General features: G+C 36.3%; 1 protein-coding gene across 1 annotated transcript in view; it reads left to right on the top strand.

Moving 5' to 3' along the window:
* The window catches only part of LOC140332124 (ATP-dependent translocase ABCB1-like), a 30,561-nt gene extending 24,874 nt beyond the window's left edge, over positions 1-5,687 (top strand). Inside the window, exons 22-25 of the mRNA XM_072413418.1 lie at positions 327-524; positions 1,973-2,179; positions 3,969-4,115; positions 5,116-5,687. Of these exons, the coding sequence (XP_072269519.1) occupies positions 327-524; positions 1,973-2,179; positions 3,969-4,115; positions 5,116-5,316 (753 nt within the window). The 3' untranslated portion in view covers positions 5,317-5,687. The remainder of the gene's footprint in view (positions 1-326; positions 525-1,972; positions 2,180-3,968; positions 4,116-5,115) is intronic.
* Positions 5,688-16,022: the final 10,335 nt, after the last annotated feature.

The raw sequence follows: 16,022 nt of genomic DNA, 5'->3' as shown, positions 1-16,022 counted from the left end.
CAGGGCTCAGCATGTGCAAAACAGAAGAAGTGATGATTATTAAAAAAAAAAAAAATGATATGGAAAAGGCTAAACTAATCCAAGCTAAAAAAAATTACTGCTCCATTTTGAACTTAACACCATATGAAACAAAACATAGTTTACATCAGAGTAGATCACTTCCCTCAATCTTGAAAAAAAAAGTATTGAGTTGAATAGTATAGGGTGAAGGAAGCACATTCAATCCTTTGACTGTGAGGCTTATTACAAAAGGACCTGATTCATTAGCTTTAGTGTCAACTTTCTGTAGATTCTCATCTTCCTATTTTTGCTTTAATTTACTGCAGTCACAATGCAATGGAAATATCACTTTCAAGGAAATTCTCTTTACCTATCCAACAAGACCAGACGTTGCAGTGCTGCGTGGTTTGGACATCGCTGTGGATAAGGGTGAAACTCTGGCATTAGTTGGCAGCAGTGGATGTGGGAAAAGTACCACAATTCAGCTCCTGGAAAGATTTTATGACCCACAAAGTGGAGAAGTGGTAATGTATTTCACAATTTGGATACAGTATTTCTAGCTGTCTTCTTAAATAGCTCCATTTTCTATATGTGTAACGTGACCTCTAAGTAGAAGACCCTTGGTTCCTTGACCATTGACATCAGATAATCAGATGTATTGTCATCTCCTCACCAGACTTTAGAAAACTGATAAATAATGAAATCTAATATTCTTTACTGAGTGGGTAACTTACTCCCACCATGGAAGGTCAGTTCCCTATTCCTGCAAACTCTATATGGGCTGGAGGTGATATGATGTCCTGACGGTCTGCTCTAGGAACTTCCAGGGCAACTTATGATTCCTAGTGTCCTCATTTATTTAACAATTTTTACAGCTTTTACAGTTGTAAAAATCAAAGTTTCACCTGTTACCTTTGAGTCAAAAAAGATGCCCCTGACTTTTCTGAGCTAATGGAGAACTTTCAAATGAATATTCCATATGGGCCATTTACATATTTAACCAAGATGATCATACCCCTTTTCTCTGAAGTGTTGATACATTCACTTTGGCTAACCTTTTCCCATAACTGAGGTCCCCCGTGTTCTATATCAATTTGATTGCCCTTTCCAGCACTATTTCCGGTTCTTTAACTTTCTTATTATGAATTTGTGTCCAACACAGAACTTCATATCTTTGTAGATAAGATCTTACTAATGCTTTGGGTAATTCTATGGACCTGATTTAATAAAGCTCTCCAAGACTGGAGAAGATAGACTATCATATGTGAACCTGAGTGTTCCAGCAAACCTGTAATGGATTTGGTCTGGGATTTATAGCATTTGCCAGCTAATAGCAAATGCTTTTTAAGAAATCTATTCTGGATCACCCAGAGTTACCCATGATAGTCTATCCCCTTTAGTCTTGGAGAGCTTTAATAAAACAGGCCCTATGCCTCTTGCTATCTCTAGAAGCTGAAAACTGGTATTTATGCTGTTTATTTGTTCAAACTAGTTTATAATCAACAGGGTCAGCCAGGTCCTTCTCCATCAATATTTTACCTATTTTTACTTACCCCAATTTCATAGTGTATGTATGTTTTTGGCCCCTAAGTGCATTTCTATTTATCTGCAGTAACAGCCAATCAGCCAATGTGTCAGGGATCAGCTTTAGGTAAAAAATAGGATATTTTGCAAGGACTGTCCTCTACTGCATAGCTAAGGATTAAGAAATCTGTATAAACATTATATATGAGCCTTTCTACCAGCTGGAGTATATCAAATTATTAATAAATTAAGTGGTAATAAGGTAATGTGGAAATCTAAACAAAAGTTTGTTAATTTGAAAATTCTCTAAACACATACACAACATTTTGGTGGAGGCTTCAGAGTCAGCGGTGCCTATAAATTGTCACTATGAGGGTTATATTTCCTTCAGTTATGTTGTATCATTGTTGGCTGTTGTCTGACAGTTGGAATTGTGTTTCTCTTGCAGTGCATAGATGGTTCTGAAGTTAAGACTATGAACATCCAGTGGCTTCGGGCACAGATGGGCATCGTATCCCAGGAGCCCATATTGTTTGACTGTAGCATAGCAGAGAACATTGCTTATGGAGACAACAGCCGTAAGGTTACCCAAGCAGAGATTGAACAAGCAGCCAAGGAGGCCAATATCCAGAGCTTCATAGAGTCTCTACCAGATGTAAGTCTACAATATCTACATTATACCACCATGTTGAAGTTCACCTAGAACTTCAAATCATAGTCAAATCATCCCAGAACACGATAGTGACATAGACGAGGCTGGTTAAACTGCAGTGGGTTGCTGGCAGAATCACCAGGTGATTCTAAGGATTTACATGCTTTTTTTTTTTTTTTGGCCCCAAAGTGTACCTAAACTCAGAATTTGTACTTTACATAAAGAGGTAGACAACCCTTATATTTAAAGTAAACAATTTGTGTGTTATGGTTTTTGTTAAGTGTGACACCCCTTGGCCTAGTTGATCAAGAATGAAGGGGAGCGCTGAGCCTCGGGGGATACCTATGTGCATGCACAGTTTTTTCCCAATCTATGACACCCCATCTTGCACCTGCACAGTGCGAGATCGGGTGACATAGGAAGAAGAATGAAGAAAAAGAGAGGAGATGTTGGTGCCTGGTGCTATGGGCCGAAGCCGAAAACTGGGACGACACAGGACCCGATGGAAGAAACCTCCCGACGAATAGACTGATCTGCGGGATTAACCTCCCTAAAAGTGGTAACCCCGAGTCACACTCGGGGTATGTAAACCTATGGGAAGGTTAGTAAATAGAGCGCTTACCTGATCCGCCAGCGTCCTGCGCCGTCCATCGCTGCGATCTCCGTCTTCTTTCTTCTTCCTCCAGCTGGCTTCTGCACACAATGAGTCACCGGGGAGTTCCCAGGGACGTTGGTGTGTGTGTACGTTGCCGGCCGGGTGGGGCGGGAAATTCAAAATCTATTTGTATTGCATTCAATACAAAATATCTGGATTGAATGCAATACATTGGATTTATATGTGTAAAATCAGTACATTGTTTTCAAGAACATTTATTTTACAGTATAAATAATAGTATGAGTATAATGTGGCTTTTTTTTTTTTAAATTAAAAAAAAATAAAATTTTTTTTTTTTTAAATACATAGATTTTTTAATGTATTCAATTTATTGTTTTTACATGATTTTGTGCTTCAAACTTTATTATACTCATACTATTATATTATACCGTAAAATAAATTTTCATGAAAAACAATGTACCGCTTTTAGACATATAAATCCAGACAGAAATGAACCGCTAGGGAGGTTAAAGGTATGCGTGATTTTTTTGTTTTGGGTTAGTTTTGGCTTTACTTCTGCTTTATTACACTAGTTATGTTTCGTTTTCTGCAAAGGTGGCAATGACACTCACAACCTATAAAATATAGGTTCTTCAAAGTGTTCACCGATAAAGATAAGGGTCACTGATAAAGCTTGCTGAGATAACATTCACATTCAGGAAATGAAAAAGCTTATTACTATCTGCTGACCTTCAGAATGTAGCCACCTGCATTTCAAAAGCAAATCCACGCTCTGTATATATAGGCCATGGTAAAAACCAGCCTGGTGTCACATTCTGAATTCCAGATTCCTCATTGTCTTACCACCAATCTTCAAGAAATTCATGTGTATATAAAGCCAAGATTTTTTAATAGTGTAGGGAATGGTTGAAACCTCTCTAAGGTGCTGGGATCACAAGGTAATTTAACCCTTGCAGCAGCAAAAATGTTTCAAAGAAAAAAAAAAGAATCCCAGTCCAACTGCAATACAGTAAAAATGTAAGAAGGTTAATTTGAGTTTTAAGCTAGATCTAAGGTGTGATTATTCGACTGCTGGCTTTCAATTATCCATTTAGAGGTTTAGGAGGAGCATAGGACCAACTTAAAAAAAACTTTTTTTAATTAACTGCCTGATCACCTCTCTATTGTAAAATATAGAAATACAAAACCCGTGTTGGAGATAAGGGCACTCAACTGTCTGGAGGTCAAAAGCAGAGGATCGCCATAGCCCGAGCCCTTATACGGCAACCGAAAATTCTACTGCTGGATGAAGCCACATCTGCCCTGGACACAGAGAGTGAAAAGGTAGACAAAAGTCAGACTGATTGCTCACAGAATATTTGAACAAATAGTTTCCTATAAAGGGCCTGGTTTATTAAAGTTCTCCAAGGCTGTAGAGGATTCCCTTTCATCAGTGAAGCTGGGTGAACCAGCAAACCTGGATCTGGTCCAGGATTGAAAACATTTCCTGACAAATAGCAAATTACTTTAAAAAATCCATTTTAGGTTTGCTGGATCACCCAGCTTCACTGATGAAAGTCTATCTTCTCAGCATTGGAGAGCTTTAATAAATCAGGCCCAGCTATACAAAGTATTTATAATGTCTTATATATTTATTACATATATAAAATTATATAATATATTAGTAAAGGACTACAGCTGTGTTAATAACAGCAAATTAAAATCAAATCTAAGATTAAGATCCCATCTACGTAAGGCTGTGTAGTGTGGCAGAACTTTCATGTTAGAATTGGGCTGGTAAAAAATAAAACAATAAACAGCAGATAAAACAGCTTTAAAGGCCCACTGCTTCTGGTGAAATTATATATTGTACATATGCGTGTTATCTGTTCATAACCAGCCTATGTATACAAAGTCTTAATATATATCTCAGATCTGCATTGTATTTCAATGTGAGAAAACAAAAAAGTTACCTGTGGATTCCTGATATCATTCGTTATTCACAGTCCCATCCATAGGTGTAGGATCCGGTACTGTAAAACTTTTTGCTTAAAAGTTTTTCTTTATTCAGAAAATCTAAAAACTATATGAAATCCAAAAGGTTAGGATAGAGCTTTCTTTTTTTAAATTGTACTTAGGATGTTGGAAATATCTCGCTAAGTGTTTGAGGGACATTTCTTAACCATAAGCTGCTACTCAGTATTAAAGGGTCTTATATTAGTACAGCAAGATGTCTACAATTACTCAGATCTGCATTGCTCTATTGTGTGTATGATGTTTTCTTGCTTGTGGTATATTTGTGTTTTTTACAGTTTAGAACTCCTTTACATTTTTTTTCTTCTAGGTGGTACAGGAAGCTCTGGATAAAGCTCGCCAGGGTCGTACTTGTATAGTGATAGCCCACCGACTCTCCACTATTCAGAATGCAGATAAAATTGCTGTCATTCAGAATGGAAAGGTTGTAGAACAGGGAACACATCAACAGCTTCTGCAACTAAAAGGTGCCTATCACTCGCTGGTCAGTATACAGATGGGTCCAACATGAGTGGAGTCAAAGTCAGCCAACCTGATCAGCAGAAGTCAAACACATCAATGAGAGTGATAGCGTTCAAAAGGCAAAGATACTCAGGAAGAGAAACAAGAATTGGAGATTGTGGAGCAGTCAGCAAGGAAGACTGGTAGTAAAGGGGTCGTATAAAACATAAACAGTAACAACGAAGTGATGTTACATCAATGCAGATGCAACTTAAGACAGAACTTTTTAAACTGTTTTTAAACTGAACTTTGAGGAATTCAGCCATTCAATAAAAGAAGTATGTCAATGATCTAAAATAGCTATATGAGTTTTTAAACTTTGTTGATATTGTTGTAGTTATTAAAATGAATGTTGGAACAAAATAAAAAATATTTAGTACATCTCTGCACATTTTCCTGTGGTTTTTCACTTTAAATATGAATTAAAGTAGAACTATAGTTCAACACAAAATTTTAAACATGCAGGAATTTTAATACATACATACTACATACTTACCTGCCTGTTCCCAATCTTCTTAAAATACACTGTAGGCTTCTGTGATATTCTGGGTATCTTGGCATTTCCTGGGGCAGCTGGGAAAGAACTACCAACTGCATGCAATTAAAGTGCATTTAAAAAATTTTGATCAGGTAGGTAAGGGTATTTTATTTCAGATGGAACATCCCCTGTCCCTTCTGCATTTTTCTGGTCACAATTTTTTTTATTTTAGAAGGTTAGATTCCACTTTTAGTCTAAAATACCCGATCCTTACTCCCTAGAATAAGCAAAGAGCAGAACCTCTGTTTTAATTGCAGTCTGTGTCCCCACTGGGGAGATTTATCTCATTGTATTTGGGTGGCGGATTCCATTAAAAAAATTATAAATATTGAGTAAATAAAATACCAAGAAAAGATTTTTTTCTGCAAATAAAGAACTTAAATGTATTCTTCAAGAAAACGAAGTATGCACATCACAATAAGGTGAATTTAAATCACATGAAAACAAAAGTGGCTCAAAACAATACAACAATATATACAATGTTTTTTACACCTTATTCTATCTACAGCTATATATTGCAGACATAACTATTCATGCACACATGATATATACAACATCTGTGCCTTATACATTATGCAAAACATGATAAATGAGTAAAGCACTATCTTGAATTATTTTGCATTATCCTGAACCATTGCAAACTATTTTGAATTACTTTGAACCTTTTATCAATTGTAACGTTATATACATCGTACGTTATTCTGTATACCTGTACACTGCTATCCTACACAGTATCTTTAATGAAATACCTTATTATATTATATTGTACAGTTGCTCTGACTTTCTCTACACATCCCCCAATGAAGCCCTTTGGCGAAATGCGTTGGGCTAAAGATTATTGAGCTTTTTTCCTATTCCTATTAAAACAATGACTTGTTCTGCTTAGTGGCCAATTGTCAAGAGTGAAGAACTGTTTCAATAGGAAAAGAATAGGAAAAAGAGCCCCCAGTTTTCAATTACTCCTATGGCAGAAGTAGGGAATGCTAAACTTACTTTAGATACCACAATTCTATTTTAACTTCACATATATTTTATCTATAAAAACTAATAATATCACCAGCAGATGGCAGCAGAATAACAAATTTACAGAGTGAGATAATAGCAGAATGCTGGAATGTACACCAAGAAATCATTGCTTTACTGGATAATAAAGAGAACCTTTTATCTAAATTATAAGGTCTCCTTTTTAAGTGCTGCTCTCTCATTCTGACACTTTTTAAGAGAAGAATAAACATTTAAAATGACCTGCAGAGGTAAAAACAATCTAGATATTATACTTAGCTTTCCTTACCACCTTTTGCCTGCAGCATCTGGGCGAGGTGACATTATCATTCTTCAGTAGAGAAGAAGTTCTCTGAGAACAGGGTACAATGGTTATACATGGACATTTTATTTAGCACAATTTATGGCTATGTATGTGCTTTAAAGAATAGATGCTACATGTATAGTGCCCTAAAGGGCCTTAAACCTCAATTATGGACCACAAGAAGTTATTGTGGCCAAAAAACTACTATCTTGTTTCCTGTGATATATGAATATAATTTTTGAATACACTTTCTTTTGTTTGCCAAAAACCCTTCTCTCTCTTTCATTTGTTCTTTCATTTTACTGCTTTTAAGGGTTGCCAATAAGACCTTTAGGACAATAACTGATTGATTTTTAACAAATACGAATATCCACCACCTACACTTACCGTTCCCCAGTGTTATATGCAGAGTGTTTATCATTCCCTAGAATCTGATCAGCAAGAAGATAACGTCACTCTCTGACTTATTAAAACCTGAGAAAAGGTGATGAAAATTAATATTAATAATATAGGGGAATTGTTATTTTTCCCATGCAGGTGATTATTAAAGAATTATGGTGACCTTTAGCAAAGGAGGAACATAGATAGCAGGTTTGCATTGTGTGCAAGGTCCACTAAAGAATTAGTCTGTAGCAGGAATGGTGGAGCATTCCACTAATATTTTTTAACAAGATAAATATAAAATCATGGAATACTGAATATTGATATTGTAGATGTACAGGTGGATTTGTGCAAACTGTCTGGTCTGTGCCTTTGTACTCATCTTGTGTCCTCCTATCCCGACTTGTTCGGGTTGGAGTGACCTGATAAGAAGAAAGATATAAGGTGTAAAGAAATGCCAGCTTCTCCCTGTCTGACTCTTCCTACTTAGATGATATGACAATGGGCTCTGCCTGGGGTAAACCGAGCCGTGTGATCTTGCTGCTGGAACTGTTGGTGTTTGGACTATTCTATGCATCCAATAAAGATAAGTACTAACTTTTAATTAAAAAATAGTTTTGTGTCATGCCTTAACGCTTACTGACAATTGTAGTCCCACAAATACTTCCACTTTGATACATAAAGCCTTTTTTAATAAAGCTCTCAAAGACTGGAGAGAATACACTTTCTTCAGTAAAGCTGGGCGATACTGTAAACCTGGAATGGATCTGGTCCTAGGAATTAGCAAATGAATGAATAAATTAATTCCAAGTTTGCTGGATCACTCAACTTCACTAATGAAAGTATTCCTCTCCAACCTTGGAGAGCATGAATAAATCAGGCCCACAGTCACACAATATTTTTTTTAGCTGCTATGCTATCATTAATACTATATCCATTAAATATTCCTAGCCTGATACAATCATATTTTGTTAAATAAATGTTAGTACATTTGTAGAAATTGACTATATTCTTTATGGAGACTTTGGCCTGCTTGGGTGACTGATCGGTGCATATTACAGTAGCAATAATACATATTTCTTAAGTAACTGCACAGTTGTAAAATAACACATTTCATTGAGATGACGTTTACACATCTTGGAAGGGTAAGCTAACAAATAGAATGTCTCCTAATTAATGATTAATCAGTATAAATGGAAAAAATAGATCCTTAGAATTCTTACCTTATGCCTTCACAGTGAATTGCTGGTCCTAAGGAAAGTTTATTACCTATCCTGTGTTTAAAACAAACTGTATGGGGACTTTCAGTACTAACACAAAGAGAGATGCTTTCTTTGTTTTTCCCTATTTTCTAGAGCTATAAGCAGATTTGGAATTATTATTTATATGGATTGTTCTGTACATTGAGTTACATGTTTATTATAATATACAGTATATATATATATATATATATATATATATATATTTATTTATTTTTTTTAATACGTTTTATATAGTGGAGACAATACATCTTTTGGGCATTCTGGTATTGTGAAACGCGTCAACATCTGTGGATCCCAGCTCATATATAGTGACACTGTTAATGCTATAGATTTATTCTTTGCATTGTGATGTTTGACAATGGGACTTTGTGGTGTATTTTATAAAAATTGCAATAAATATTATATGAGATTTAAAAAAAAAAAATAGTGTCCTCCTCAAACTGGCCACTTGTATGGGAATAAATGAAAGATAATATAAAAAGTCTGACTATTTTGATTCTGCAATATCATCATGACTGGTTCTCTTTGAGCTCATTCATTACAATTTTTCTATATGAATTGTGTTCCAGATTATTGTTCTAAGGAAAATGTGAAAAAATTGTCTTTTTATTCCAGTATGAGTTTGAGTCACTGGCTTTTTGGAATACATTTATCTGGAATGAACATCAAAGTGACTAGTAACAAGCCTGGCATCCTCCAGCTCAGCATCAGACAGTTTATACTAATTGAGGCTAATATTCAGCATCTGGACAGCTCCCCTTGAGCTCCCTGCGTCTTCATCCTGCTGAGCGCTCATGCTGGCAAGGCCACTATCCTGCCAGTATACAGAACCAAGACGTACTGCCTCTGGCCTCTGCTCACTTGATATCTCCAGGTTGCTAGAGCATATCAATCAGCTCGCTTCACTGTTCCTGCCAGCTCCCTTCTATTGGTGCTGGCTGCTTTAGTTTATTAAAGTTCAAGTGGAATCTGCATTGTCAGCCTTTGAAAGACATTTAATGGCATTTCTGACCCGATAGAAGAACCAAAGCAGAATGTTCTGACTGTTTTTTAGTAAACTTGACACAGCTTTATAACTATTTATAATCATTGAAATGTCTGGATTTCCTTGGAGAAAAGGTTATATCCTGCCCATATAATGAGCAGTGACATCCAGAACCAAGCTGGCCTATTATTCAAGGTTTTCATCTTTTCATGACAGTAATAGGCCTAAGCTACATTCTTACTACAGGTAGTCCCTAAGTTAAGGACATCTGACATACGGACGACTCGTAGATACAGGGCTTCCCTGCTCCCTCGTGTGCAGGACAGAGGCTGGATGTGGGGAGGGGGGCAGTTTGCATGATTTGCAGAAGAAATCTTTTTCTAATCATAACTGAGGTTGTGGTGATCTTAGGGGGGTGAGCTCTTTCTGCAGCCTCTTGTAACTCTTTAATGACCAAGACAAACTCTGCAGTTGTTTCTTTTGCATATCAAAGCACAGCTTGCTCCAGAAGTTAATAAATGTCTAGGCTCCATAAAGATTTTTTTTTGCTTTGTTTATGTTTAACTCACAGTGAGGATTTTATACAGTAACTGACACCATGCTGCCATATATTATGTTGAACATCTGTCCTAATTGCATTTATTTATATAATAATGTATCTGTTCCAACTTACATACAAATTCATCTTAAGAACAAACCTACAGTCCCTATCTCATATGTAACCTGGGGACTACCTGTACTGCTCCCTGTTATTATGTAGCTGGATTATGTTAGTGCTCATGCTGTACCTATTGTTGAAAATGGGAGAATGAAAACAGCCTGGTGTGATACATAGGTCTGAAATTTATGTTGAAGTTTGGTATCTATTTTTCAAAGTTTTTGTATATGGAACCAAAGTCTTATGTTTCCCATTCCTTAGCCTCCCTCTTCCCAAATTAAAACTGAAAACTTTTTATAAAAATGATTGAAACAAAAACTTATAAAATATTGAAGTTTATTCTGTGGAAAAAGCAAAATCAACCTTCATTTTATAAATGCAATTTTAAATGTCATAATCGATGCACCAGTCATAATTTCACCATGAATTGAAAATTTCTCTATTGAGAAGATGTTGGAATTATTACTCCATGAAGTCCTCATGTAGAGGACTAAGCAGAGGAGATGTCCTCATAAGTAGAGATATTAGAGAAAAAAGAACCGGATTAGATGTAAACTCACTACAAAGTTGCCCTCACAGTAAATGCTAATATAATGAAATTGAAGAGATTAGATACAAGCTCACTACCAAGATATCTTAGTGGCCTAATAAGAGTTTTTACTACCAAGATGTCCTCATGGCCAACCATAAAGAATAGATTTTATCAAGGTTATAAAGACTATGAAGATGTCCTTTTAAGCAGGACAGAAATGGAAAGAAGAGATTTTACCAGGAAGATTAATAGAAGAAATGAAATGTGAGCACACTACCTAAGTCCTCATGGGGGGGGACCAATAAGAAAAGAGAAAATATTTTACTACCAATATATCCTCATGGGAAGGAGTAAAAGAAGATTTTACCATCAGGATGTACTTATAGAGGAACTAACATGAAAAGAAGAGACTTACTACCAAGAATTCCTCAGAGGAAGAACCAATAAGGAGAGAAGAGGTTTTACTACAAAGATGTCCTCATGATGAACAGTGATAAGGAAGATATTTTATCAAGACTTTAAAGACTATCAAGATGCCCTTTTGGATAGGACTAAAAAGAGAAGACATTTTACTACCAAGAAGTCTTTGCGAGGAGGTTTAATAGATGAAATTAGAGGTGTAAGTAAGGAGAAGTTTTAGTACCAAGATGTCCTCATGGGAGGGACTTATAAGAAAAGAAAAGCTTTTACTATCAAGATATCCTCACAGGAAAGACTAAAAGGAGGTTTTACATTCAAGATGTCCTTATGGGTGGAACCAAAAATAAGAGAAAATATTTTACTACCAAGATGTTCTCAAGGAGAGGACAAATTATATTTTACTATCTAAATGTCTCCATATGGTGGATCAATAGGGAGAGAAAAAAGTTTATTACAAAGATGTTCTCATGATGAGAATTATTAGAAGAGGGGAGATTTTATACTCAGGATCTCCTCAAAGAGTGGACCAATAGAGGAAAAAAGATTCAATTTAAGATGCCCTCATGGGAAGGATTAGTAACGATGGGAGAAATTTTATTGCGAAGATGTTCTCACTAAATACACTATTAAACAGAGAAAATGTTCTTTTTTTTTAAGATGTCCTCATGGACATGATGATCTTGGCAGAGAAAAAATTCTTCTACCATGACTTTACAGAGAGGACTAATAAGGAGAAATTGGATATTTTCTCACGAAAAAGATACCTTAGAGCAGGGGTCCCCAACCTCATGGACAACTAAATTCATCATTATCAGTGCTCAACCCAGAAATTTTTTTAAGCCGGGTGGGAAGAAATTGTAGGTGGGTGGCAGCCCCTGTATTGTGACCAAACTCTTTAGTAACCACTCAAAAACAGCCAGGTGGGTGCTGTAAAGGGCCGGGTTGTGCACCCAGCTAAAAGGGCCAGGGGAGAACCCTGATTAAAAATCCCACGGGCCATTACTATGAATTTTTTTAAAACGATAAATACATTTATAAAATAATGATCTTCCTAATAGTGCCTGACAAGGACTGTAAAGGTCTGATTTATTGATCAGCGCACAGTTAGGTTAAGTATTAATATTGTTACTATTATCATTAGTTGTATTATCTTTGTTATTATTAAAGAAATGCAAAATGTTCTTTTGCATTTTCTAACTCATTATGGGTTTATTTCATTTAAATCTAAGACCAAACAAGAAATGATAGTTATCAAAGTCAAACTGTTGCCATTAAATACAACAATTAAAGAAAATACACAGTTTAGGTCATACTTACCTAAAAGAGCATCTGAGAAATAAATAAAAAAAATAAAACAATAGGATGAGAATCTTTATTCACGGAACGGGGTGACTATTGTAATGGTGGAAACAATACTGAAGCATACGGCTCAGTAACAGTTGCCTTATACAACTTAAGACTACACTGACGTCACGCTGCGCCTCCCTTGTTTTTCTGTCTCCAGTATAGTTTGTCAATTTAGCGCAATATAAAGGCGAAAATTGTCAATCAGAATATAAGAATTTATGAGATCATTATTTTTGTTTTATTATTATTAAAGCATAAAAATAATGTATATAATGCCCAAATTTTTCTGTGGACCACCAAAATTTTCTGATGGACCACTGGTTGGTGACTGCTGCCTTAGAGGATAGACATAAAGAAGAAAAGAGATTGAATGTGATCAGTAGATGAGGGATGCAATGATGGACAAAGTCATCATTGCTAGGATCTTTAAACCATTCTCACATTGTCCATATCCCTCAAGCTGTCCCCGAGAGTCCAGGACATAATTTGTATTTCATTGACATGTTGACAATTAAGGATGTTTGTTTTAAGTCATTGGGGTTGCTTTACTACTAGGAATCCAGGCTGTTTATTTACAAAGGTAATTGTGATAATAAATCAGTTTCCAAAAAATACCAAATCATGTAGAAAGAATTCTAAAAAAGCAGTGTTTTTTTCTTGCACATGATTGGATTGTGAAGCATTATCTCATTCACTAAGCTAAATGAATTATCCTTTGCAAGGGGTTAATTAACTTTGCTATGTGAATCACTTATATTTGTCAATCAACTCCAGTGACTCTTAATTAAAGAGGCCAGATATACCAAAGGGACCAGCATTTTGAAATAAATCAGTAATAGCAGAATCCACACTTCTTCCATGACTTATGGTGTACCTAAATGCCATTTCTTAATAGGAGTATCCCATAGCTGCTAATTACAATTCGCTCTGCTGAGGTCAGACTAGGACAAGGCAGAATATTATTGGTTTCTGCTCTTCAGAAAAAAATACCTTGTTATTCCTAATGCCTCTCTTTATCTTTGTACCAGCACTTCAAAATAAGTGAAAAAATCATTAAAATGCATGCAGGACATCTGATAAGGGTTCAAACGTGGACAAACAAGGAGCAGATGACTCACAGTCCACAAGGACCACAGCTGGGAGCTTTTTTTTTATTATAGAGAAAAGAATTATGATAATAAATTCCATCCTTTTCACACTGTTACTAAGATACAGGTACAGCATTTGTCTCAAAAAGCTCTATTAGGTCATTTGGTTCGGATGGCTTCTACAAAGATCCATGCACTCCACCATGCTGCTTCCGGAGTAGCATATACTTCGGAATGCAGGGGTGCCATTTGTGTGCATGCTCCTGTGCTTGTCCCTGCTGCATACTTTGAAAATGTGGAGAAAAGAGTGTTTGAAAAATATCACCACTGATTCCTATTGTGGCCCTTCACACTTTTATATGGAGGAAGGCTATCTGGAGAATGATTATGCTAAAAGCAATAAAAGCACCGCTAAAAGTGGTGATCTTTTCAGCTGCTCATTTAGAATTTCACCCTATTGCCCAGCTACAGTATTAATAATATTAAACAGTATTTATATAGTGGCAACATATTACGCAGCGCGGTACAATATATTGCAAATGACAGACTGATACAGACAGGAAGAGGAGAGGACCCTGCCCAGACAAGCTTACAATCTAAGAGGAGGGGGAAGTAGCACACAATAGGAGGGGGCATATGGAATGAGTAAGTAGTGAGGGTTGAAGAGATAGAAGAAGAGGGCTGGAGAAGTTTGAAAAGTTGGGTTTTGAGTGCTTTTTAGCAGAATGTAGGAGCAAGCTGGATAGGACGAGGAAGACCATTCCAGAGAGTTGGGGCAGCTCTAGAAATGTCTTGGAGCCGTGCGTGTGGTAAGGTTATGAGTGAGGAAGTCATTAGTAGGTCATTAGAGGCTAGGGGGGTATTTTTACAGTAGTTGGCAGAACAGCACAAAGTACATGCTATGCATTTTGGTGCACTGCATTGCATTGTATATTAGTTTTCTATGAAGTGTATCATAATGCATGATAAGGTTTTGCATTTACACAGCTTTGAGTGTGAATGGGTCTTTAATGATTTTTGGTTACTCAATTATAGCTGCAGTAATAGGTGTTGTGTTACATCAGCCTGGAAATTACCTAGAGAGGGATGTTCCCACGGAGCATATGTGTGAGTTACTTTGTGGTAGACACTCACTCTAAGATGGAGTTATATTTAGAACCCATGAAATGTGCATAGAAGCTGTTTACAGATGATGCATGTTGAATCATTCTGTAAAGCCGCATTCGTAAAAAGTCGTTTTACAAATCAAATTTAGCTCCATAAATGGAATTAAGCCCTTGAAGTTACAACTATCACGTACCTCCTGGCAAAACCTGACATCATCTATAGGATTAGGAAAACATTATCTTTTCTTTATCCCCCTCGATGTATTACCTGGGTATATCTCAGACATATGTGAGGAATATTTTCCATAGACCCTCCTATACATACCAGTGTGGTGTTTTGCAAATATTATGAGTGTTCAGTTTAACAACCACCAAAGTTAGTCGGAACGTTACGTTAAAGGAGCATTTACCTAGTGATGGTGAATCTGCGGGGAACTTTTCAATTAATCATCAACCTAAGTCAACTGCCAACATAAGAGGGTTCTTCACTTTAACAACATATGTAGGGGGTAGATTTCAACTGTACACCCATATAGGTAGCATAGCACTTCACCACTGACCACCAATGCGAAGGTGATTTTCTTTACCATTGTAAGGGGGCACCATTCCAAAGGACCACCAATGTATAAAGGAATTTCACAAACTACCAATGTATAGAGGCATTTTTTTTACTGACCACCAAAATTGGGCATTTCTCCACCAACCATCAATGTAAATTGGCACATTTGTAAACATGTAGAGGGGGGCTTCTTCATTGACCATCATTGAATACGGGTATTCAGCCACTGACTACCAATGTAAGAGAGCATTTTTTTTTCAAAATAATTCTAAATGTAGTTTTAAGGAGAGAAAAACGCAAACTAAAAAGAATATAATACATATAGAATGATGCAATAACTATGTGAGAACAGACATGGGAAAACAGAGTAAAGGCAGGTTTGCATGAGATATGACAGAAGGAAGGCAAAGTTAACATAACATGGGCAGAAGGACAGCAAATAAACTGGCATCTAAGATTGTATTTTATAAAAACACCAGTATGGGAGGGTATTTGTTGACCACTAATTCAATAGGGCATTTCAGTGACCACCAA

Source organism: Pyxicephalus adspersus, chromosome 5 (assembly GCF_032062135.1).
Source record: "Pyxicephalus adspersus chromosome 5, UCB_Pads_2.0, whole genome shotgun sequence".
Taxonomy (NCBI): domain Eukaryota; kingdom Metazoa; phylum Chordata; class Amphibia; order Anura; family Pyxicephalidae; genus Pyxicephalus; species Pyxicephalus adspersus.
The sequence above is the reverse complement of the archived record's forward strand: the minus strand, read 5'-3'. Positions and strand labels throughout refer to the sequence as shown.